Source organism: Numenius arquata, chromosome 2, assembly GCF_964106895.1.
Source record: "Numenius arquata chromosome 2, bNumArq3.hap1.1, whole genome shotgun sequence".
NCBI classification, from domain to species: domain Eukaryota; kingdom Metazoa; phylum Chordata; class Aves; order Charadriiformes; family Scolopacidae; genus Numenius; species Numenius arquata.
In genome coordinates, this window is record NC_133577.1 from 77049994 (window position 1) to 77073762 (window position 23769).

The 23769-nt window shown below is 44.6% G+C and overlaps 1 protein-coding gene across 1 annotated transcript; it reads left to right on the plus strand.

The window, feature by feature from the left end:
* The first annotated feature begins 654 nt into the window (after positions 1–654).
* FAM83F (family with sequence similarity 83 member F) lies at positions 655–19942 on the plus strand. The gene is made up of 5 exons (XM_074144231.1): positions 655–1110; positions 4846–5013; positions 13543–13664; positions 14249–14981; positions 19916–19942. The coding sequence occupies exons 1-5, from the start codon at positions 655–657 to the stop codon at positions 19940–19942; spliced, it is 1506 nt and encodes a 501-aa protein (XP_074000332.1).
* Positions 19943–23769: the final 3827 nt, after the last annotated feature.

Here is a 23769-nt window from a genome sequence, read left to right on the forward strand (position 1 = left end):
GGGTAGATTAGATATCAGGAAGATATTCTTTCCTGTGAGGGTGGTGAAGCACTGGAACAGGTTACCCAGAGAAGCTGTGGATGCCCCATCCCTGGAAGTGTTCAAGGCCAGGCTGGATGGGGCTTTGAGGAACCTGCTCTAGTGGAAGGTGTCCCTGCCCATGGCAGGGGGGGTTGGAACTCGATGATCTAGGAGAACTAGATGATTTTCCAACCTAAACCATTCTATGGATTCTATGAGCACCCTTTGGGTGGCTGCCACATCTGAAAATGGGGGGAAAACCCTCTTATTAGACTGTTGCATTTGCACCCCAAATTACACCTGTGGGCCAGGCCTGGTTCTCCTCCAAGCACTTGGTCAGAGACCCCAGTGCCAGCCGTGCCGGGGGGCGGCCACCCTTGGGACAGGGACCCCCGGACTCCCCGGCACCGGAGTCGAGGGGCCACCCCTGGGTGCGTGAGAAGGGCCGAGCAGAGGGAGCAGCCGTGTCCCCAGGAAGCCGGGGGAGCGTGAGGGGCCGGGGCAGGCCGCTCCACCCGTCGGGGCGGGCTCGGGCAGGCCAGGTGAGGCGGTGCCGGCCCTCCCTCTCCTTCCTTCCCTCCCTCCCTCCTTCCGCAGGCTCCCGGCCGGCCGGCGCTGCGGGGTGCCGGCACCATGGCGGAGTCCCAGGTGCTGCTGCTGGACGAGTCGCACGTCAACGAGAAGGTGACGGAGGCCCAGGCCCGCTTCTACTATAGCGAGGAGCAGCGCCGGGCCCTGGAGGCGCTGGTGACCCGGGGCGAGGCGGCCTACCGGGAGGCGCTGAGGAAGGAGCAGCTCCGGGATTTTCTCTCCAGCCGGGAGCTGCAGGCCCTGCGGGGCGGCTGGCGGGGTTACGACGATCCCCGGGAAGGCGGCAAGGTGGCGCGGGGTCCCGGCGGCGAGACCCTCTCGCTGGCCTACTGGCCTGAGTGCTCGGACACGGAGGTGCCCCCCTTGGATTTGGGCTGGACCGACAAGACCTTCTACCGGGGCATCAGCCGGGTGGCCCTCTTCACGCACCCCCGCAAGGAGGAGAACGCGCCCCACCTGAAGGAGGTGGTGCGGGAGATGATCCAGCAGGCGCAGAAGGTAGGGCCCGGCCGCCACACGAAGCGGGGGCCCTCGATGGGCCACCCCTGCCCGCCTTCACGCCCGGGTGGAGGACCTGGCTGGGGGGCAGGTGGGGTGGAAGGCAGGGGAGAGCCCACCATGGCCGGGCTTTTCCTCCGCCAAAGCAGGAGGAGCGTGTTGGTCCTCCATCTGTTCAGCGTCCACCAGGCAGGGCTTTCCCTGCGGCTTGTTGCCAGTGACCTTAGGGTTTGCCAAAGCTGATGGCCAGGATGGGGCTAAACGCCTGCACACCCCCCTCCTAAATTGGGGTTTTGTACACACATTTTGCTTTTCGTGATTCCCTGGCTCAGGGGAAGACAGGTCACGATGCTGTGCCAGCCACCCCTCCTGTACGTGCAGGTATCCCTAGTTTAACACAGGGCAGCAAGTTTGTTTGTGGGGTGGTTTTTTTTAGGGTTTATTTTTTGCTGTCTCAATGCCATCCAGCGGCCAGAGTCCAGACAATACGCGGCTGCTCCTCCTATTTATCTTTGGCTGGAAAGGACTGTCAGTGGTGACAAGCAAGAAAACAAAGCAGCCGTGATGCTGCAAGAGCTTGCGTTGAATAGGTAGGGGGCAGTGACCAGGTTTTTCTAGGTCAGGGTGAAGTTTCCAGGGAAGACCACCCGATAACTGATCACCTTCAGAGCTGACATCCCCCTGAGGAAAGGAATAACAGTGTAAGACACTTAATTCCTGCTTGGTTTTGCTGCTTTCTGTTTTTTCTGTTTTCTAGTTCAGCAGTTATTTCCTCCTCCACCCGCCCTCCCCCAGCACACACTATATGCACAACCTTTGCAGACTTGTTAAAACCAAATCTGCTGGGAACCACAAAAATCTTTCCAGAGAGGCATTAATCCTGTGGGTGATCTCCTCAGCTCGCTGGTCACAGAAATAGGAGTACACCCCGTAATCCTGTTCAGCCACTGGTGTGATCAGGCCTTTAGAAGAGCCAGAAGCTGTAAAATGCTTACGCTCCCATTTACTGCAACTTCACATCCTCCTTGCACTGCTGCAAATGCCTCTACAGGTTGTGCAAGGACTGGGAAACTTTGCTCTTTTTGATAGCTGTGCCTGGCACCTGAAAGTAATTAATTCCTTTCTAGGTTTTTATTTTTTCACTGACTGGACGAACTGTGCCCCTCCCAGCCTAAAGGTGGTTTCATGTTTAACAGCCATTTAAGTGTTTAATGGTCCTTTTCGTAGATAGCTGTGCCTATTGTATTCAGCTGAGCTGGCCCTGGCAAAAGAAATCTCCAGCTAGCAGCTTTTTATTCAGCAGATGAGAGTAGGTTTTGGTTGTTTTGGATTTTTTTTGGGGGGGCAGAGGGGTCTAAGTAGATACTAGTAATATGTGGCACATGTCTGTGGGTGGCTTATCATCAGTGTTTTACAAACAGATGTTAATTAAGCTACCTTGCCGCCATGAGATTGGCAAGTTAATGCTTGCCAATCTGTAAATACCTGTGAAGAGCTAGGCACACCTATGGGCCCTATAGATAAGTTGTTATCCATAGGATAGGTAGAGGAATGGGGAAAACCTCTTGCAGGGCTAGACACTCATGCTCTGACTTGCTGTATGTGGGGACACTCCTATGTAATCTTGACAGATCACTAGCTGTGGCAGAGGTTTGAGAAGACCAACATACCAGCAGTGGGGTTGCCCACCTCACGTTTTGCCAGCTTGGAAGTGCTGTCTGCAGGGCAGCTCATCTGCTTTTCCTACAGGACTGCAGTTTTCATGGGTTTAGTTCACAGTCTTGCAAAGAAGCCTGAACTCAACCAGGGCCTCAAAGCCTGGAGCGAACCGTCCTTCATATTGCAAGGCCAATACTACCAATTAATGGTTTGTCCAGGATGTGGTGTTATTTCTGCAGTCATAGGACTCATTGCAAACAGAGAGGATGGAAGAAAACAAATTCATACTTCTGCTATGTGTTCTTGATCAATTCCCTATGTGGATGTTCTTACTTCAAATGAGTATTATCTGGCATCCTTGCTCCTAAATAACTACATCCATACCACAGCGTGTGGAGGGGAGAGGAAACATAACGGGCCTGAATTTATGCACGAACTCTTCATACCTTTAATTATAATCCGTCTGTATATGAAATTGTTCAGGAATAAAGTGGCACAAGTTTACTGTGTTTCGATTTTCAGAGATTCTAGTAACATTCCCTGCATGTCCCTGCTTTGTGCTGGGAAGTGAGAACCAAGGCAGGACCTGAAATCCAGTTCTGCCTAGCAAAAGTTATCAAGGGACTTACTATTAGTTTATAATGTAACTCTACAATAATTCACCTGTATTGAGAACCTGCATGTTAATGATGAGCGTAAACACAATGTCAGCTCTTTTTTAATTTTTTCTAACAAAGAAAAGCTTGTGTTGACAGAAGGAGCCTGATGGGGCAGATGTGTTAGTGGTTGTGGGCTGTACAAGCAGAGACTCGGCAAACACAGTAGGGGACATTTGCTGTGGCATCACTTTGTCAAAAGCAATTTATTCAAAGGCATTTTTCAAAGGAAAGAGGTATCTAGTGAGAATTAGGTCTCCTGCAACTTGAGCTACCCCTCTTCCAAACTTCAACTGAAGAAATTCCCTAGTGTTTGATCCAGTCTTCAGCGCCATTCACACCTTTACATGCCATCCCCAGCACAGCTTGGATCATCACTGTGACCCCCAGCACCCGGGAAGTTAAGATTTAGGGACCTATATTCCCAGTATATGGTCAGCATGAGAACTCTGGTCTGGCAAGCTGTTGTTTCCTAGCAGGACTAGGAAAACAATAGTATCCTACATTCATAGCCTTCCAAATGTTGAGGAGAATAACTCTTTCAGGCAGAAAAGTGAATTGCTATTCCTAATGGTGTAAAAGATACAAAGAGAAGACAAAACCTACAAGATCAGCATTACAGTTGCCCATAACCTTCTCGGGTTTGTTGTTACTCATCCTATGAATGTTCAGGCTTGTCTGTTTAACATCAGTACAGCCTTTTGTTTTTATGTAAAATCTGTGCCTGGAAAGAGGGATTAGTTTTATACCAAAAAAAACCATACATGTGAAAGAGGGAATGATCGTTTTGCCTCCAAATCCTGAATACACACCCCAGTCCCTTCCTGACAAATATGAGGTGTTTATGTTTGAGCGCCCTAAGACATTCCTTGGGAAGCCAGCCCTGAAAGCAGACTTCTCATGGGGAATTGGGAAAAAAGCAAAATAAAATTATTCTTCTCTGCACTATGCACTATGGCTGAGGAGTCAGGCTCTGATTCCTCTCCACATTCATTCTTCCATTACTCACCTTCTGATTAAGTGTAAGAGCTGTGTTTTTTACTCATCTTTTTCAGTCTATTTTCAGTGTTCTTTGTTTAAGTTGATCCTTACAGAGACAACAAAAGTTTCACAATACAGAGGAAAAACTTTGGCTTTGGCATTCCTCAGGCTGCTGAAATAAGCCGTCTTCCCCTAGAAGAAGAACTCTTAAAGGCGTTTATTAAGTTCCTTCCAAAGTGCAGCAGGAGCCGTGCCAGAAAATTACAAGGTTATTGGTAATGCTTGGGCATGTACATCCCTGTACTTTTGTCTCCCCTATATTCTCCTCCTCCATGTTGTGGTATCAGTGCCCTCCTTTATTTTGCACCAGTGTGATGGGCCACACTTTCAGTTTCTACTGTTTTATTCAGTTGTCTGCCTACTGTCTTCTTGTTTCCAGATTATTGCAGTGGTCATGGATGTATTTACAGATCGGGACATCTTCCGCGATATAGTTGATGCAGCATATAAGCGCTGGATCCCAGTCTATATAATCCTAGATGAGGAGGGCGTGAAGCTCTTCCTGGAAATGTGCAGATGCCTTGACCTCAGTGACTTGCAGATCCGGGTAAGTTATTCAATACTGAACTATTATCTCCTGCAGGTCAGTGACCTTTTTCACTTGTAATGAAATCTTGGAACTCACTTGGACAGGCGAGCACAATCTCTTCCTACCTACAGGTAGCACTTGGGGTTGATGGAGCATCACAGCACTTAGGGGTTGATGGAACACAGAAGGGTAAGATAGCGGCTTGCTAATACAAAAGGAAAAAGAAAGGAAAGATTTGGATTTTTTGCCTTTCACTTGAGACAGGGGTCTATGTAGTTTCTTTGCTCTTGTAGCCTGAAAATTCCTGTTTGGGAAGAAAATTGTCTGAGGAAATTCCTGTGGGAATGCAAGGATTCAACTATGCAAGGATTCAAACTAGAGTCCAGAGTAGCTCTTTTGAGTTGTTGTCTGCATGGATCCCAGTTATAGGACACATATACTCTGTGAAATCAAGACTTTCCTATACAGCAGTGGTCATCTGGGAGTGAATGAGCTTGCAGTCCTCCTTTGCCTGAGAACACAAGGGATTGGGGAGCGTAGCTGCTCCCCAGTTCCGTATCAGAGTATGCCTTCATATAGCACATGCAGCACAGCAGAGTAGTCAACCTGGCTCGGCTGGCAGAAGCAGCCTCAGTAGGATCTCATTCCATTACATACAGACTGAAATCCTTTGTGTCTTTGTAGCTGGTGTTGTATTCCTTGCTTTTTTCATGTTTTTTTAGTCACTGTAAGTACTACGACTTGTTCTGAGTACTGAAAAAGTTGCTAGGTTGGAAATAACCTATGGGATACAAGACTCACCCCTCTTGTTATGCAGCTGTTTGGGCAGTGAAGAAACTTTTTTAAAGTGCCTTTTTGCCTGAAGGAAGGGCAGATCTTCCATTAACAATCAATTAATAGTTTTTTAAAAAGAGAGACAAAAACAAAACAAAACCAAAACTCAAAAAGTTCTGAAGGTTTTAGAGTCTGATATTAACTATTTTAGGAGATCCATCTTAAATCTGGATGAAAATGACTTGCATGTATCTGAACAGTGCTCCTGTGAACTACCACTCTGCTTTGAGTTTCTGGACTTCTTCATCAAAACAGACATCCAGCCGAGCAGCTTTCTCATCTTGCTCCAAAACAGAGATGGAGGTTTCTTTCCTCTGGTGTCTTTGAAAGCAAGACACAGCCATCATTATAGTAGACGTGTTTCAAGCATCAAGGGTATTCTGTGGCCTAGGCTCGAGTCTCTTCGGTACAAAACTGTGAAATCACAGCAGTAGTTCCATTTGCTCCGGTACCTGTTTTCCAGTACTTTTCTTACCATGTCATCATGTGCAGGAATGATGACTTCAGTACTGCGTGTTTTAACTCCCGGATAGAGTGAATTAAAAGATGCCCTGGTGTTTTAGAAAAAGTTGCAATGCTATTGGAGGGGTGAGTTGCCTTTTGTCTGCCTTTTCTGTTGTTAAACAGTAAGTGGTTTCCTTCTGCTCTTCTTCTTACCCCTTTATCCATAGGTATCTACACAGATTTTATGCACCAAAACCAATCATCACAGTGGCATTCTACAGTAGTGACTAGGTCCTGCAGCAGCCTGGTTGCGTTACAAGGTCACCTTTTCCAAAGAGGCAGAGTTCGAATTGATGCCGAGAGTAGAAGACTCTTCTGTGACCCTTCTGTGCTTCCCTTCTCTCACGGCAGCCCTTGCTATGTTTTTCATTAGACTCCTTCAGCTAAAAAATGTCCAGCTACAAGCTGCACTGAAGGAAGTCCACTGAGAAGAACTTTTTAACATCCTTCTTTGACCTAGTTCCTTAGTCTTCTGCAGAGCTCCAGCTCACAGAGTGCTGTCCTTGAACTTTTTTCCTTCTTTTTTCCCCAGACATCTCATACTGTTGTGTCTTAAATTCCCCTTAAGGTTGCTGTATTCCTTTTCCAGTATGGCTAATGCTTTAGTTAAACTACATTGACCTTAACAAGATTATTCCTGTCTGTGGTACTATGGAAGGACTGGGAAGAGTCTTCCTGTAAGGGGAAACAGGTCATTTGCCTCTCAAGGAAGATGGCCTCTTAGTATCCTGCCCAAGGCTGCCTTGGATGTATCTATGCTGCTGCTTGGGTCAGTATGCAGAAATAATCATACAGTGATTTCCCCCAACAGCAGGCTTTAGATATCCAAGGAGTCTAAAGTAAGGTTTAGTCTTCTCCTGGAGGACTCCCCCCACCCTCCTCCCTCATTGATCTAATGTGTGTAGGGTTGTTTTTAACTTTTAGTGCTGAAGACGCAGATTTAAAACAAGAAAGCAAGCTGGTCCTCTGGCTTGTTCAGGCAAAATAGTTTTGTCCCCATTGCTTGATCACAGAGGATGTTGGAATTGCTGAGGAAGAACAAGAAACTCTAGTGCAGTTAACTCTATATCATTCACCCATTTCTTATTTATGATACATCTTCCTCTTGATATCTGCTTTGATGTCGAGTTTGTTCTACAGATTTTTAGCAACAAAATTCTCTCCTTCCCCCGTCTTTTTGTGTAACTGTTTTGCTTGCTTCTAAAAGATTTTCACCAGCGGGCCACAGTTTATCAGCAAAGGAATTGCATACTCTTCCTTCTTGCCCTTCTACTCACCTTTCCTTTGGAATGCTTGTGCAAGATTTACGGGATGGCTTTTTCTCAGAAAGTTGCAGCGATTTGGGTTGTAGCTTCAAGGTTTAGAGGCGAGCTTTGATCCCAGGGAAAGACAGAGAGAGATGATACACTACCATGGGCTGTCATTGCTGCAGGGTCAGGATGCTTATTCTGTCTTCTGTCATCACCAGATGCTCAGATTGTTCTGCGATTCCTGCCCTTATTGTTTCCATTGCCCTGTTCATCCAACGCAGAGTGAATATTTCAACAGTCCTAATACAGGGAGATTTACTGTTAACACGGGATTTTGCCCTTTGTCTACATACAGTTCTGGGCGTTTTCACAAAATTCCTGGCTATTGTATCATTTTGAGATGGCAAGGTATCATGATCTGCTGATAGTCTCTCAGGAGGAAAACTGCTGTGGGAAGACAGTATCTCACTCTGTAAAGACGAAACATTCTTTACTGACTTCAAGCATGAAATGAGAAAAACCTCAATTTTTGTCTGAAGGCCAGAGATCGCTAGAAATGCATTTAAATTCAACCATCGGCACATTTATCCTGGGATGTTAGTAAGAGTGTGTCTCGTGTGTATGAGTCATATGGCTTCCTGAGCCTACAGGACATGGTTTGCCAGACTTCTGTTGTGTTTGACACAAGAGCGTTCTTTGGAGATCACAATGAATCAAAGTTCTCACAGATCTAAAATTCATAGCCCCACAAAAGTTCCTCTTTTTATTGACCTGAGGGTGAGTGTTCTCACCAGTTTTTAGATGAGTTCTCTTACTCCCTGTGCTTCTGCTAACAAAGACCCCAGTAACAAACACTCTTGATCAAAGACAAGGAGTTCACCTAGAGCTCCAAGCAAACCCAGGGAATGAGTTATCTGCAGCAAGTTCACCTTCGTGTTAATTTTTACATTCATTTTCCCAACATGTGAGGAGTTCCTTCCGTCGGTCTGGGAATTCTTAAAAGTTTCTGCCTAAGACATTTTTGAAGTTTCATTTCAGTATTTCATGTTTCTACTTCCGAGCTTTCCTCATCCAGTCCTAACTTATGTGAAGGAGAAGCTGAATGTAACGTGATGCAGCGCTGTTAGTTTTTTAATTATCTGTTAGAGAATTATTCTAGGCTGCTTGTGACCTTTTTAAAATGGGGGCTTACAAGGCTCTCTTTTTGCAGAGATCCAAATAAATAATACCCAGTAATGAACTTGGCAGGCCAGGTCCTGCTAGCTGCATTCCATCCTATTCTACTTGAATACTTGCAAGTTTTACTACTTTATCAACAAGTATAACTTTTCCAGAACTGTTCAGTGCAAACACATAGGATAATTCCACAATATTTCCCAGCATTACCTGGTGACTGCTTATGTGTGTCTCTGTGTAAGATAAACACCTACCACCCATCTCTCTGACCTAGAAATCTGATCACCAGAAATAAGAACGTTGCAGACCATGAATAAGAAAGATTCCTTGTCTGTTGTTAATGTGGTCATGTCCACATGAATCCCATGTCTCTCCTTCTCTTTCCCTCTTCTGTGGAACCTCCATATGGGATTTTAGAGTGTGAAATAACGGACATGTGTGGCCTCCCCCTCAGCCCTGTGCTCAGGTGAAGCAGTGGTACAAGAAAGCAGAGGGGAAGAGTTACCTTAGCAGATGATGCTATTGACTGAAGGGATCTGATTTTTCCAGGGACAGCAGAAAGGGGATCTCTACGTTTTGAAAAACACAGTCAATATAAGGGACTGTTGAGTCACTGTTGAGTCACTGTCACCTATCATCTACTACTTCGGTCTGTTGCCTCTCCTTTATCTGTTTTAAATCTGTTATTTTATAGAACTTGTTAATGCCATCCATCCCAACTTGAGATAAAGATCCCTTCTTGCTTTGAAACGTATATTCAAATATTTGAATATCAGCAAATTTGCAGACGACACCAAGTTGGGTGGGAGTGTTGATCTACTGGAGGGTAGAGAGGCTTTGCAGAGGGATCTAGACAGGCTGGATGGATGGGCTGAGACCAACGGAATGAGGTTCAATAAGGCCAAGTGCCGGGTCCTCCACTTGGGTCACAACAACCCCAGGCAGCGCTACAGGCTTGGGGAAGAATGGCTGGAGAGCTGCCTGGCAGAAAAGGACCTGGGGGTGTTGGTCGACTGTCGGCTGAACATGAGCCAGCAGTGTGCCCAGGGGGCCAAAAAGGCCAACAGCATCCTGGCCTGTATCAAGAACAGTGTGGTGAGTAGGACCCGAGAGGTGATCGTCCCCCTGTACTCGGCACTGGTGAGACCCCACCTCAAGTACTGCGTCCAGCTTTGGGCCCCCTACCACAGGAAAGACATTGAGGTGCTGGAGCAGGTCCAGAGAAGGGCAACGAAGCTGGTGAGGAGTCTGGAGCACAAGTCTTACGAAGAGAGGCTGAGGGAGCTGGGGTTGTTCAGTCTGGGGAAGAGGAGACTGAGGGGAGACCTTATCGCTCTCTACAACTACCTGAAAGGAGGCTGTAGAGAGGCGGGGGTCGGTCTCTTCTCCCAAGTTACAGATGATAGGACAAGGGGTAATGGCCTCAAGTTACGCCAGGGGAAGTTCAGGTTAGATATTAGGAAATATTTTTTACTGAAAGGGTTATCAGGCATTGGAATGGGCTGCCCAGGGAGGTGGTTGAGGCACCATCCCTGGAGGTATTCAAGAGAGGAGTTGACATAGTGCTTGGGAATATGGATTAGTGATGGGTGGTGGGGTGGGGTGTGTGTGTGGTTTTTTTTTTTTTTGTTTGTTTGTTTGTTTTTTCATTGGTTGGACTAGATGATCTTAAAAGGTCCCTTCCAACCTAGGTGATTCTGTGATTCTGTATGTATCACTTGTTTTTCTAGGATGGAAGGTACACACAGGATTCCCTGGTGGAAGTACTTGCAGTGCTTGCCTTTAGGGTCTGTCTTGTATGTCCCCCCTACTCAGCCCCAGGCTGTGAGCACCGCTGCCCAGGTCTGTCAAGGGACAACTGAGTGTCAGTCACAACACAACCTATTACTGACTTTTCTAAACTGGTCTAATTTAACTTTCTGTGGATTCAGGGTGAGGTTTAAAAGTGTGTCACGATACAGCAAGAAAGACTGATTCCTTCACTGTTTGTATTAGGATGCTCTGTCAGGCTTGAGTGTTACCAGCCCGTATTAAGTTGCTGCCAGGGAGATGTTAGTCACTGCTTATGATGAGGAGTGGTGTAAAGGAAACGTGGAAATTTAATGCAGACTGCAGCTTCCATAAGCCAGGATATGACAAACCTTACACAGGTTTCTGCAAGAATACAGATCTGGAGGGGTCACGTAACTTCTGTCTGGTGAACTAACTGGTCCTCCAACCAAAATATTTTTTACTACTATAACATTAATGCCCCCCCAAAATTGCTGCAATCTCACCTCATTTACATTTGTCTTTCCTATTTTGTTGTTGTGTAGACTTCAGTACATCAACCCAGGCTTGTTCCTCCTCTGTACAGCTTGATATATCAGTCTACAGATGCTCCAAGATCCTTCAAGGCAGAAAACATTATACAAATAACCTGTTAAGTGACTCGATGTTTATATGACTTTGTGCTTGTTTTCAGCATTTCAAGATGTATTTATGCACTCCTGTGCCTACTTTGTTCAAGGAGGTTTATGTGTTCGGCTGTTTGGTTCTATCCCCTCTGTGCCTTTTGAAGTGTTATGTGGAGCTCAGTTACTGCAGAAATTCAAATGTGCTTTCTTTCCACCAAAAGAAGGTGATATAACATACAAACACAGTAAAATCCACACTGGTTACATGCTAAGAGACTTTCTGCTCACACAGGCTGGTAATTCTTGATTCACAAAGGTGCGTGACATGTCAGAGCTGGTGACTGATTTGAAGAACGGAGGTCCTTGTTGACACTTGCAGTCAATATTCCATGATTTGGCAAATCTCATATCCAACTTTACTCAGCAAAGCAAAAATTATTTCAGGTGATCAGCCAGCCAACTACAAATGTTATTCTAAATACTGGAAAGGGCACCCTTCCTCCTGTGCTCTACCCAACCTGCATTCAGCATCCCACACATATGACTCACTGCTAGGCCTTGGGCAAGTCACTTCATCTTTTTCTCTCTCAGACTCCTCATCTTTAAAACAGGATAATAATACTTTCAGCGGTGTTGGGAGCATTAATTAGCTAATGCCCACACAGGGCTCCAGACAGATCAAGCAATAGATGAATGCAAAATAGTAGTATCATCAGTTACTGTTAGTCAGAATTTGTACTGCCACTGCTGTATTTTAGTGGGGAAAATAGGAACAGGTTCAAAAGGTAAGAGTTGTATTCAGAGAACTGTTTTTTTGAAGGAAATCTGCATTCTTATAATGACTCGTTCCTGCATGCTGATTTCTGTAGCCTATCAATATTTAAGCTGTCAGTGAGGTTTATAATAATAGGACATAGCTCTGTGGGATCTGAGGCTGTGCTAGCGTTAGCCAAATCCTCATGATTCTTCTGCTCTGCAGATGGGTGAAGACTGAGGCAAAGGTGAACTGACTTTCCCAGAACATCACAGGGAACAGTGTCAGAAATGTGATTACACTTGGGACTATCTGACTCCCAACCCTGGATTTATTACTCCAGATCACAATACCTTTTAACTCTTCATTGTTAAAGAATTCTTACAGAAACAGATGGTGGAATGAATAAAATGGTCTAAATTTGTGTGTCAGAGCAACAAGATAATTTGTTCTAAACTTATACTGACAGTCAGTGGGTTTTGTTGGTTGGTTTTTTTCATGTTAGACAGTACATATACCTGTTTGGCAATTCAGCCTCATGCAGCCAGGACCCATGAGCAGAATAACACTCAGTCCAACGTGTAGTTATGTTCTTACAGTATGTGCAGGCACACATCTGTTGTAGAAAATCATGTAACCTTAAATCTGTGTTTTCTCTGTCCCTGGTAGTGCTTTGTTTTATTACTTGTAGGTTTGCTGGCCGAAGGGTACAAGACAGGAGGTTTGGGGAGAGGTATTATCTTTTTCTAACTACTTCTGTTCATTTCATGAAAGGTTTTTCCTTCATCTTCAGAACTTATCCTACTCCTTTTGTTCAAAGAAAGTTCTGTGTTTTTTCACTCTCTGTTGAACAGTGAGGAATATGGGTGAATACTGTAACTTTGCTTCTTAGCAAAACGATAAAGCTTGGGGTCCTCCTTTTGTTACAACAGACAGAAAACATCTGTTTTGAGCAATAGAACTGTTTCCTCCTTTCTTCTGTAATAATCGAATTCTCCAGTCTTCTAATTTGCCCAGCTTTGTCAAGTCATGTGTTGTTGGGATCAGAACACAAGCACAAAAAAAGAACCTAAAATATATCTGTCTCATACATTACCCTCGAAGTAACTGTGTCCTTTGCATTGCACAGGTGTTGCAAAATTCCTTGGTTTTGTCGTCCTGCTAACGTAGTCTGGAGAAGAGCTCACAAGTGCCGTGGAATAAGGATCAGAATTCAGGGAGCACAGACATGACTCAGAGCTTCTCTGATTCATTCCCCTGAACTGGGCTGGGCCTTCTGAGCTACAGAACAGGACTGGAGATGGAGGATTATTTGATTTTGAAAACATTGTCTTGCCAGTAGGCCAAGATGAATAGCTGAAGACAGCAGGCAGGGTTACAAAGATGGTGACCTATTGGACGGGGCTATAAACTGATGGAGGGGAGTAACTCACACAGATGGGATGACAACAGGTCTCATGGCGCTGTGCTTTCCTCTGTGCAGCCCTTCTGATTTCTGGTGGCTGATAGAAAATGAGCTCTAGTCCCAGAAGTAGTGAGATAATGTGAGTGACATGTTAAGACTTGGAGCTGGCAATTATCTAATTCTCTGCCCTATTTATTGTGACATTTTCTTTTTTCACTTCTCTGTTAGAATATCCGCATACGTTCTGTGACAGGAGTTGGGTTCTACATGCCGGCAGGGAAGATCAAAGGCACATTGGCATCCCGATTCCTGATGGTGGATGGTGAAAAGGTGGCCACTGGATCATACAGGTAGGTCACCCTTGCTTAAGGCAAAGCCATATTCTTTGTGTAAAGAATGGCTTGTGTCTTTGCTTGAGAGTCTTCTTCCCATGGCATTCCCTTTCTTACCCTAGCCTCTGTAGTCTGTTTGGCATCTGTAGAAATTGGGGTGGGATGACAGAGAAGGTGGCATAAAGCACAAGCTGTTCCACAGAGAACGAAACACGCCCATGCTCGTGGACCATTTCAGTGGGTTAGAGATAGTTCCACGCTGCATCAGGTGGTGGCCTGCAAGGACTCCCCACCAGCCACTGTGTTCAATTCTCTTAAGTGAGGTTTTCAGTCGGGAGACTCCTGTTCATGCAGTGCTGCTTTTATAAAAGGGTAAACTGTCCTTCAGAGTTTTAGGGCCTTTTCTTCCAGATCTGGTCTGCATGTCTAATGAAGAACAATAACAGAGAGCTTTGCATATCTATCTTGACCCATCTCAGCAAGGACATATGGGCAAATGGCGCAATGCTACATGTTCCCATATAGTGTCTTACATATTGTTAGGTGGGCTGGGTCAAGTATGCACCCAAAAATCTAATGTCAGTTCTGTTTCCTACTCTCAGCTTCACATGGAGTTCATCCCACATTGACAGAAACATCCTGCTGGTCTTGACAGGACAGCACGTGGAGATGTTTGACATTGAGTTTCGTGAACTCTATGCCATCTCCGAGGAAGTTAATTTCTACAAGGAGCTGGGTATTGCTAACCCATTCCTTCTTGGAATTGGGAAGCCAGGCCTTCATTCCTCCACCGTGGCTCGGAAGATCATTAACCCCAAGTATGGTTTAGTGGCAGGGGCAACCCGTGGTGATATGATGCTCTGGGCTTCACGACACAGGCAGGATAATCACGGGAACATGGAAAAGGAGGAAACAAGCGAGTCAAAGAAACGGTTAAATCAGTTTCTGAATGACTTAGTCACATTGGAGCAAGAGTTCCCAGAAATTGATCCACCTCTGGAGAATTTGAACAAGCTGAATCGGAGCCCTCAGAAACTGTTCTCCCGGCTCCAGATGGACCTGAAAATTAAATCCAAATCCAGAGAGTCTATTCGTGATGTGAAGAAAGAAGATGCGCAGGCCAATTCAAAGCAAGGAAAACGGTTTGCCAGTGGGCTTTTCAGTCGCAAAGCCAAACGGTCTCCAGGCTCAAGCATTGAGGCCAATTCTTTTGCCAGTGAAGGACATTCAGGAGAAGACCTTGGGAACATGAAACTGGAATATGAGCGGCTCAGCATTGGACGTGCCAGTGTTCGGAGCACTGAAGGAATCTCAGGTAAAACCCCTTCTACCAGCATATTCTACTTGTTTGTCCCTTAGTTCTGAGTTTGGTTGGTTGGTTCAAACACACTCAACTTAGGCACCTCTGAGTACATTCTGTTATTTCCTCTGTATTAAAATGAGTGGGATCAAAGAAGAGTAGAAGTTTTATCAAATGAAGCGTAATTCTGAAGGCACTTTAACAGCAGTCTTATTGTAATGTTGGTACTTCCCATGTCAATGTTTTCTGATGCTTCTCAGCAAGCAGGTATGGGGCAAAGGGAGAGAAAGGTGAATGTCTCCTTGTGTAAAACAAGTTACCTGTGCAGTTCTTGAAGTGCATGCCCTAATAGCAGTATGTTCAGTATTGTAGTGGGTAGCACGGTGCAGACATATTTCCAGTAACCCCTCCTTTCCTTATGTGGGTTTAGTCAGGTGCGTTTACTGTGGCAAGGTTACTGGCGGAGAAGAGTGGAAAACAGGTTTATGTTGAGGTGAGGGGGCAAGGATTGGAGGAAAGAGTGGAAGTCCCTTTAGTTTACTCCTTAATCACCTTCTGAAATGAGGAAGAAGGTCATGAAAATAGAAGCTATGGAGTACTGGGTCTCAACTTTTCGTTCTTTGCTAACATGATTGATATTTTCACCAAGTCCTTCCAAGGCTTCATCTGGTTGAAGACACAAATGATAAAAGATTTCTCCCAATTTATGGGTTCATAGCTAACTTCCCAAAGTTTTAGATGTTTTGTCAAATTGAAGTAAATCTGTGGACTATTCAGCCGGGTTGTCTTCCTCTCTCGGGGTGTCAATACATCCTGCACCAGCAGGAAAATAAACTAGTTCCAGGGAGAAAATTTCTCCTCAACTTGTCTGGCCAGAGACCATTCTGTGCTCTGATGAATGCGAAATGCAGGCGTAGAGAGACTGAATTCCCTTGAGACTGCCATGGTGTGAAATGGAAAGGCATTCTCTTGAGACCAAAAAGAAAAGCAAGGTATTGGGAAGTCAACAACAGCGATTGATTAGGTTCTTAGAAATATTTCTGGCTGAATGAACAGACTCAAAAATGCCAAATGAACACAAGAAAGAGGAACTGTAAGAAGGCAAGGATAGTTTACTTAAGACTATAGTAGACCCATTTTAGGATGTGCGTTTGGCATTTGGGGAGGCAGAAGTAAACCGTGGTCTAAAGAGGTCCTCTCTCCAAATCACTTTGTCTTGAGCACAGACAGTATGTGCTGCTGGGCCCCATTTCTCAGAGTCAGGAAAAACAATTGGTGAATACCTATAGGGAGATGTGCAGGCATTGCCTCACATAGGAATGGACCTGAGGGCTTGCACTACCCTCTAGTGACAGAAGTAGAGAATTGTGTAATCTCCGATTTGTCAGCACTTTACAATATCAGAGATTCCCTATGTTTCTCACTGTCAGCTGTTTTAAAGCAGACGACCTGCCATTCCTGCAATGTCATGATGAAATTAGGCCCAGACTAAGGCACAAAAGACATTGATATGTCTAGTTGAACAGGGGGACGTTGCGCCCTTCTGGGGCATTGCACAGTCAGGGCAGCAGGGATGACCCTATTCCGTTTAACACGCTGGATCTGTGCCAGACAGTCTGATGCTTGGTCTGGACCATTTCCACAAAGACACTATCATGCTATTATGTTCAAGTTTTATTTATTGCCACTGCTACTTCCTGAGGGCTGCCACCTCTTTCAGTAAAGGGGAAGGAAGAATTGAGAACAGGTACAGGGAAGGCACAGAGGTCCAGCACACCTGCCTTCCCGCTGTGCTCTTCCTCACCTGATAAGTCTTTCCAAGGAGTCCGTGCAAGTATTTTTTTTTCAGTTTATGCAAGTTGAGAATGCCCGTTCATGGTAGCAACGGGAGACTCCATGGCTTTTGAAGTATGGTGTAAGTAGACTTAGGTCATCTGGTGTTGTAAAAGGCTGGAGGAAGATCACTGCTTGTGTGTTGCTTTTGAATTGAATCACTGTTCTTGAGAGAAAGCTTCTCTAGTCTAGAGGTTCCAAAGTGGCATGTGAACAGAAATGGTGGAGGGCGCATTAGAAAGATGGAGACTCATGAGAAAGAGGGGAAAAAAAGAGTTACCGCAGAGCATCCTGCAGCTACTTGATAAGTAGGGCGTGCTTCATTAGGATTCAATAAAAAACTCTTGAACATGGGCCTGGAATAGAGTTCCAGCTTCAAGATAAAAATAGGAGGTACTTTGTTCTTGGGTAACGGTAGGACTGACTTAAAAAAAGTTTTGAAAGTTTAAGTTGTCTTTGAACAGGTCTAGTAAAAACTGATGCTGTGATTATCTGGATGACAGAAGGGAGATAAGAAGTGGAAATGAAGGAGGGGGAAGGTGCTTGGTACGCAGGCAGGTTAGGATGCAATTATTCAAAGCTTCACAGTTTGAAATAGCTGCCCTTACCTTTTGTAAAGATTAAACAGCACACTTAAGCCCTGTGGGCCTGCCTGTGCACACATCCTCCAAAGTCACTATTAATTCTGTAGCACCACAGAGACACATCCCACCTTGCAAATGCATAGAAAGACCAGATCCACACCCTGAGTAGCTTGTAGAGTAATTGAAAGACATTATTCAAGCAGACTAAAGGTCAGGTTCAGTCTTCTAGGAGCAAATGGTGATGAAGAGAATCCGAACTGTGAGGGGAAGTGATGAAAGTGCGTTCTGGGACAGAGTCTGAAAATCTGTCAGGGTATTTACATGCTAGAAAATGATACCTACAAGTCAGAATTGGGAGTCTGGAAAATACAAGGGCTACAAATGGTAATGCCCCAAACTAAGTGTCCAGATTAACATTCTGAGGTGTTGTCCTAGCACACTGCACAGAGATTGTGCTTTGTCTTGCAAAGCTTTCTTAAACCACATCATCAAATTGACACAACTCCTGAATTTCACTGTTGCCCTCTTTGGAGCAGAACAGCAGCAGCTCTGAACCTGACCAGAATCTTGTTCATTTTAAGCTGCTGCTGTGCAGACTGTGATCAGCAAAGACACTGATGTTTGTGTGCAATTTCTGGGAAATCCTGTAAGGGTTTGAAAGCTGTATGCCTTTGGAAGACACTGGCTTTTTGTTTTGTTTTCTACCCTGCAAGAAGCAAAGTGGACTCGTTCAGAAGGGTCTGCTCTCCTGAGTTGCTCCATACATCAACCTTCGTTCCTCATGAGTGTTGGTTGCAGAACACATATACTTAATTACACTTAGTAATTGTTTCACTCTTGGGTGTTTCTTGCAACAAGAAATGGGATTTACACGGGACACTGCAATACCACAGAAACAGCTGCTTAGTTATCACCAGTGTTTTTCAGCTGAAGTGGGATCCAGGTGGTAACTGGAATTTTCAGCCTCTTTTCTAAAGAGAAGGAGGGGAATGTTGTTCGGTACATACAAGGAGGGTGTTTGCTCTAACCGTAGCAGGATCTGTAGAAAAAGGTCAGAAGACAAGAGTAGAAAGTGGGAAGAATAAAGGAGTTGGGAGTTGAGATTAAGCAGAGGAGAACAGACACTTTTGAAAGTAAACATGAGGGTCTTGAATGTGATAGAGACAGGGAGGGGAACAGGGGTGGTGAGGAGATAGGACTAATGATAAACTCAGTAGTAACATACAGAATGAGTCAAAAGGGGGACAGGAGGTAGAATGAAATGCCATAGGGAGATGTGGGGAGGAGGCGGTAGCATACAGAGCAGCCACAAAAGTGAGGGCAGGTTTGCAGTTCAGCCTCCCACGTGGATAGCAGTGAGTTGCAGTGTGGAAGAAGGTGGAGAGAAGAAGGGGGAGAGGAGAGAGCTCTCCTCTTCCCTGTCACCTACAGATGAGGAAAACATTGATCAAATACCCACAAGCAAGAGAGTGACATGAAAAATGATTCACTTGAAGCTTAGTTCAGAGTCAGTGCTTGGGTTGAAAGTTCCCTCACTTTAGTAAGGTTGAGACTTCTCAGTAGCATATCACCATAACCTGTGCCATTTTTTCCTCCCCATTCTCACCCTGTACTGACCACCGGCTCCAACTGCTTGGGAGATGCATATATATCTTCCTTCTGTACAAATATGTGAGTGGGGTCTGTCCTTGTTCAGAGTGACTGCAAGCCACGTGGCAGCCCCTCTCAGTCCATACTGCCCTGGGCTGTAGGTCATGTAAGCCTTGATGAGCTCAGAGCACAACAGTTCCCTTACTTGCAAAAGCCTCTGCAAACATATTTTAGTACAGTGCTTGAAAAAATATATGCTGGGGCATCCGGACCAACAGTTGGCTGTAACGAAGGAGATCAGACAGCAGTGCAAGCCTTGAAAAGTACAGATACTGGGAGCAGAAAGAAGCCATAGAGTGAGCGATGAAAAAAACGAAGATGATAAAAAATTAGGGCAGCATACTGTGCTACTTAAGTGACAAACCCTGGGGCCTTGGGATTTGTTTTGCAAAGGAAATGGTGGAAGTACTGGCACTTGAGATGTTTAAGATGTGGGACATGAAAAAACCTGTACTGAGAATGTGTGTGGGGATCAAATGGATGAGATGACTTGACTTTTTTTAATTGTTTTTTTCATCCCTCACTCTTTGGAAAACATCCCACCCAAGTCGTGGCCAGAATGTTTTTCAGTGCCAACTGGGACCTTAGAATACCACTGAAGCTGGCCTGGGTACAGGCCAAAGCCTGGAAATACTTCTCCAGTGTTTTTTTTTTCCACAGTATACTCTGAATTTGGTCTTATTTTAACGTCTCTTCATTTCACAGTAGCAGGAAATAAAACCACAAGAGAGTGCAGAGTAATGTAGGTCTAACACAAGGTGTAGAGTAAATAATGAGAAAGGATTGAAGTGTCAGTCCAAACTTTATCCAGGTTTTATTTATTTACTTAACGTTAACATTACTTTTAACTTCTTTTCATTCCAGGTAACCTGGGTCCAAACTCCACTACGAGTGATAAAAACAAACCATCCGCCTGTGTGTTATCTTGATTGGGAAGGATTGTCTGGAGAACTGAAGACTGAACAAGCTGGAACAGTAACCTCTTGATTGATTTTTTTAATCTACAGCCATGTCCTCACGCAATGGTCTGTCAGGCCACTGCGTGGTCCTGGACGTACCTGGCACCCCCAGTTCAAGCACATTTACTGGGTGAGGTGTAGACTTTGGATGGTCGGTCCCTTAAATGAGGGTTAGTGATGAATGTATTAGTCCATATGTCTGTGTGCACACATATTTTATATATAAAAACAACTGTGATGAGTGGTCTCAGAGCTCGCTCTGTGTCCAGATAAATGCAGGAGATTTTCTGACTTACTCGTGCTGCTACTTCAGTCTGTCTTGCTACAGACTCAGAATCACTGTGTTGCATTGTTTACTCTACTGCACTGCAGAAATGTATTGGTCTGACTGGCTGGAAGGCTAAATCAAATCGAAGTGGCAAATTCTGGGTGAAATAAGGATGTTTACAGAGAACGTAGCAATCCTTTGTCCATAAGGAGTCTTCCTGTAGATTCCTGTTGTCACTTGTCCACACAGAAATGAGTGGCTGGGGAGAAGGGCTTAGCTAACAGAGGCCACCAGATCACTATCTTAACTGTTTCATGTCATAAATACAGCAGTTGAACAAAGTGATTTAGCAAGAATGTAGTAAAAAGAAAAAAATTGAATATAGGAGGATGTTTAATCTGCAGTTGAGACTGGGTCAGGAGAAATGCCTTATAAGGGGGACTGGGCAGGATCCGGGATCAATAATGGAGCCTTCAGTGGCTGTTACAAAATCCTGTTTGTTGCTAATTCACCAATACTTTGCCATTCATGGGAACTGAAGGATTAAGGAGCACAGCTTTGAGGACTGAAAGAGGACGAAGAGGAGGCATACAAGCTTTTCAAATGTTCCTTTTTTTTTCTTTTTTCTTTTTTTTTTTTTTAACCTTTCCAAACTCTAAGTCATGCCAAAATTGAGAGCTTTGATCCATAAGAAGCGCTGTATGCAATCGTACCAAAGACCATCTAATCTGCTATCCTGTCTCTGAGGATAGCTAGTAACAGGTGATCACAGAAGCGTAAAATCTAAAGCTTGTATACAGCGGTCTTTCTCTGACACCGTTCCAGCAGTCTATGAACTTTCTGAACTGGCAGTTCCTTCTGGACCTGGCCTTAACGAATGCACTTAGTCCCTTTTTAAAAATCCTTTTCTACTTTTGGCCTCCACAGTGTTCTGTGGAAGTGAACCCTGAGCACATTGTGTGGTATGAAAAAGAACTGTTTTCAGGCTGTTTTAATGGTTTTCTTTATCATTTCATTGAGTTACCCTAATTCTTCCACTGTCACATGTAGTGATGACCACCACTATTCCTTGTCTCTTTGCCACTTGTGATTTTACAGACCTATATCATATATGTCCTCAGTCATCACTTTTTCCAAGTGGCAGGTCCGTGGTATATGCAGCTATTCATTATATGGGACCTGTTTGACACCTCTGTCCTCTTGTTTACTGGCCGTTTTCCAGTTCTACGCACTAACAGAGTACAGAAGTGGGTTGGTTTTGTTTCTTTAGTGTGTGGATTGATGTTTCACTCTGCTTTCTTGCCATCTAAATTAAATACTCTGCTGTCATAAATAAGCCCTCTTGTGATACGTAAGAAAAATAAATCCTAATTGTAAGTAGACACCTGAAAGCTAACATACCTACTTGCCAAAAAACTATTCAGACATCAGAAAAACACAGGTTTAGTTTTCTTTCTTTTTTTGTTTAGAGAAACCATCTGGGTTTTTTCACCTCACAAAGAATTCACAGCAAAAGCAACTGCTGCACTCCCAACACACAACAAGCTGTTCCAAAGACTCTTCTAGGTGCTGGGTTGCAGTAGGGGTTGTTACACTGAAACAGCTGCCTGTAGTTGGTGATAAAATATGATTAATTGGTTGATTGCTTGATTAACTGACTGTCTTTCCTGGAAGTGTATTTAACTCAAATGGCAAGTAGATCTGTTTTACTCTTGAGTTTACCCTGCAGAACGTCTTAAGATCCTAAATTTCCACAGGTATTGTGCCCTCTGTTATGCATTCTCACTCAGTGGGTTAAGTGCTTGCTACTCTGTACAGCTACTCTATATAGCCTTCTGGGAGCAAGCTGTAGTTTTACAGCTGGGTCTGTCAGCTCCTATTATCAGCAGTGTTTTATACAATTATTCCTGGTAATGGGAGAAATGAGGTGTTTGAAATGACACCGTCACTTGGACGTAGATGTAACTTAATACATGAGTTACCCTGTTGGCTTCAGGGGTACTGCTCGTGTGCCAAAACCTATTTGCGGTATGTTTGTGGGGTTGTCTGAAATGGCTTGATTTTGCCATATTTCTGTTTTTCTTCAGATGTTTGTGAGATTATTTTTCTCTCTCCTTGTATTTATTTCACTTTGTTAGCAGAGATCAGAGATACATTTATCAGGCCAACATTGTTCCACTTTTTGTTCTGATAAGAACATTGTCATCTGGTGCTTCCTTGTTCTTCCAGACTTTTAAAATATTTATTTATTTTTCAATTGTGCAATAGGTTAATTAACTAATTAGTACCATGTTGATATATATGGTCAGGTTTTCCAGGAAGTCCTTTATCTCTTTGGTTTTATGTCTTTGTTGCTTCATCTGGGGTGGAGTGAATAGTCCGAGAATAGTCCGAGAGGCTGATCTCACTTGCCCTTCCTTTCCTCTGTGCATGCTTATTAGCATGCTTTACTTTCTCTTTCCTATGATGGACGTGAGAGCACTTTTCTTTAACCTTGTCAACTAATAGGATCTCCCTTCCAGTGAGAGTCTCTTCTGTTTTGTTGCCACACCAGTTCCTGAAAGATAGTGTTCACGTGTTTTTGAATTCCTTCCCCCATCACAGAAGTCGAGTCTCATGCCTTGACTCCAGAGGCTCATAGAACTCCGTAGGCTTATCACGCACTGTTTAATTACTTAATTTGAGAGAGCAAACTTGCTTTCTTGCATGATATCAATCTGCTCCTTTAAATCAGCCTGACTCTTTGGGGATGCATGCAGCCTTGCCGATTCCAGAGTGGATGTTTCAGACTCTGGTGGAACTTGTTCTTCCCTGAAGATAAGATCAGCTGAACTTGGACTATTTGGCTGCTCCTATGGCGACAGATCTGAGTCTGGGTGAGGTGACCACGTTTATTTTGACTAGTTTTGCTAATTGTGGTTCTTGACGAGTGCTAGAAACCTGAGGCTGTGACCTGTAATCTCTATCACTCTCCAGATAAAATGTGGTTGATGGTGCTGGGGAGTAGAGGGGCAAGGAGCAGTGGTTATGAATTCTGTTGAAAGTCTCCTAGCGGAGGCTGAAGGTACAGCAGTACCTACAGCAGTCTTCAGATAAGCAATCATTTGCTCCTTGCCCAAGATGCCACCTCTTGCAACCAAGTCACTGACCTCCCAAGGGGGCGGGAAGGATGGGCGACATTTGTTGTTCTGTTGCTATTTCAAAGAACAAGATTAGCTCTTTTGGGCATCTGTGTCCTGATCCTGGATAATCCCAAGAGGATGCCGGTTCTCTGGGTCTTGTTTACTCTTTGGCTTGTCAACCCAGGTTTGCTGATCCGTGTGATGTACCATGGGGCCAATGCTTGTGGTCCTGATTTTGGACAGCGAGTAATGAAACTGGAGCTCACGGCTTTTTCTTTCTGGCGTGAAATGGTGAGAGGTTCTGAATGAGCCTCTTGGCTGAATGCGTGCCTTCTGGGTTTCCTTTGGTATGCATTTGTATACGTGTCCAGTGAATTTTGCTGGAGACCTTTTCTATGTCAAGCAAA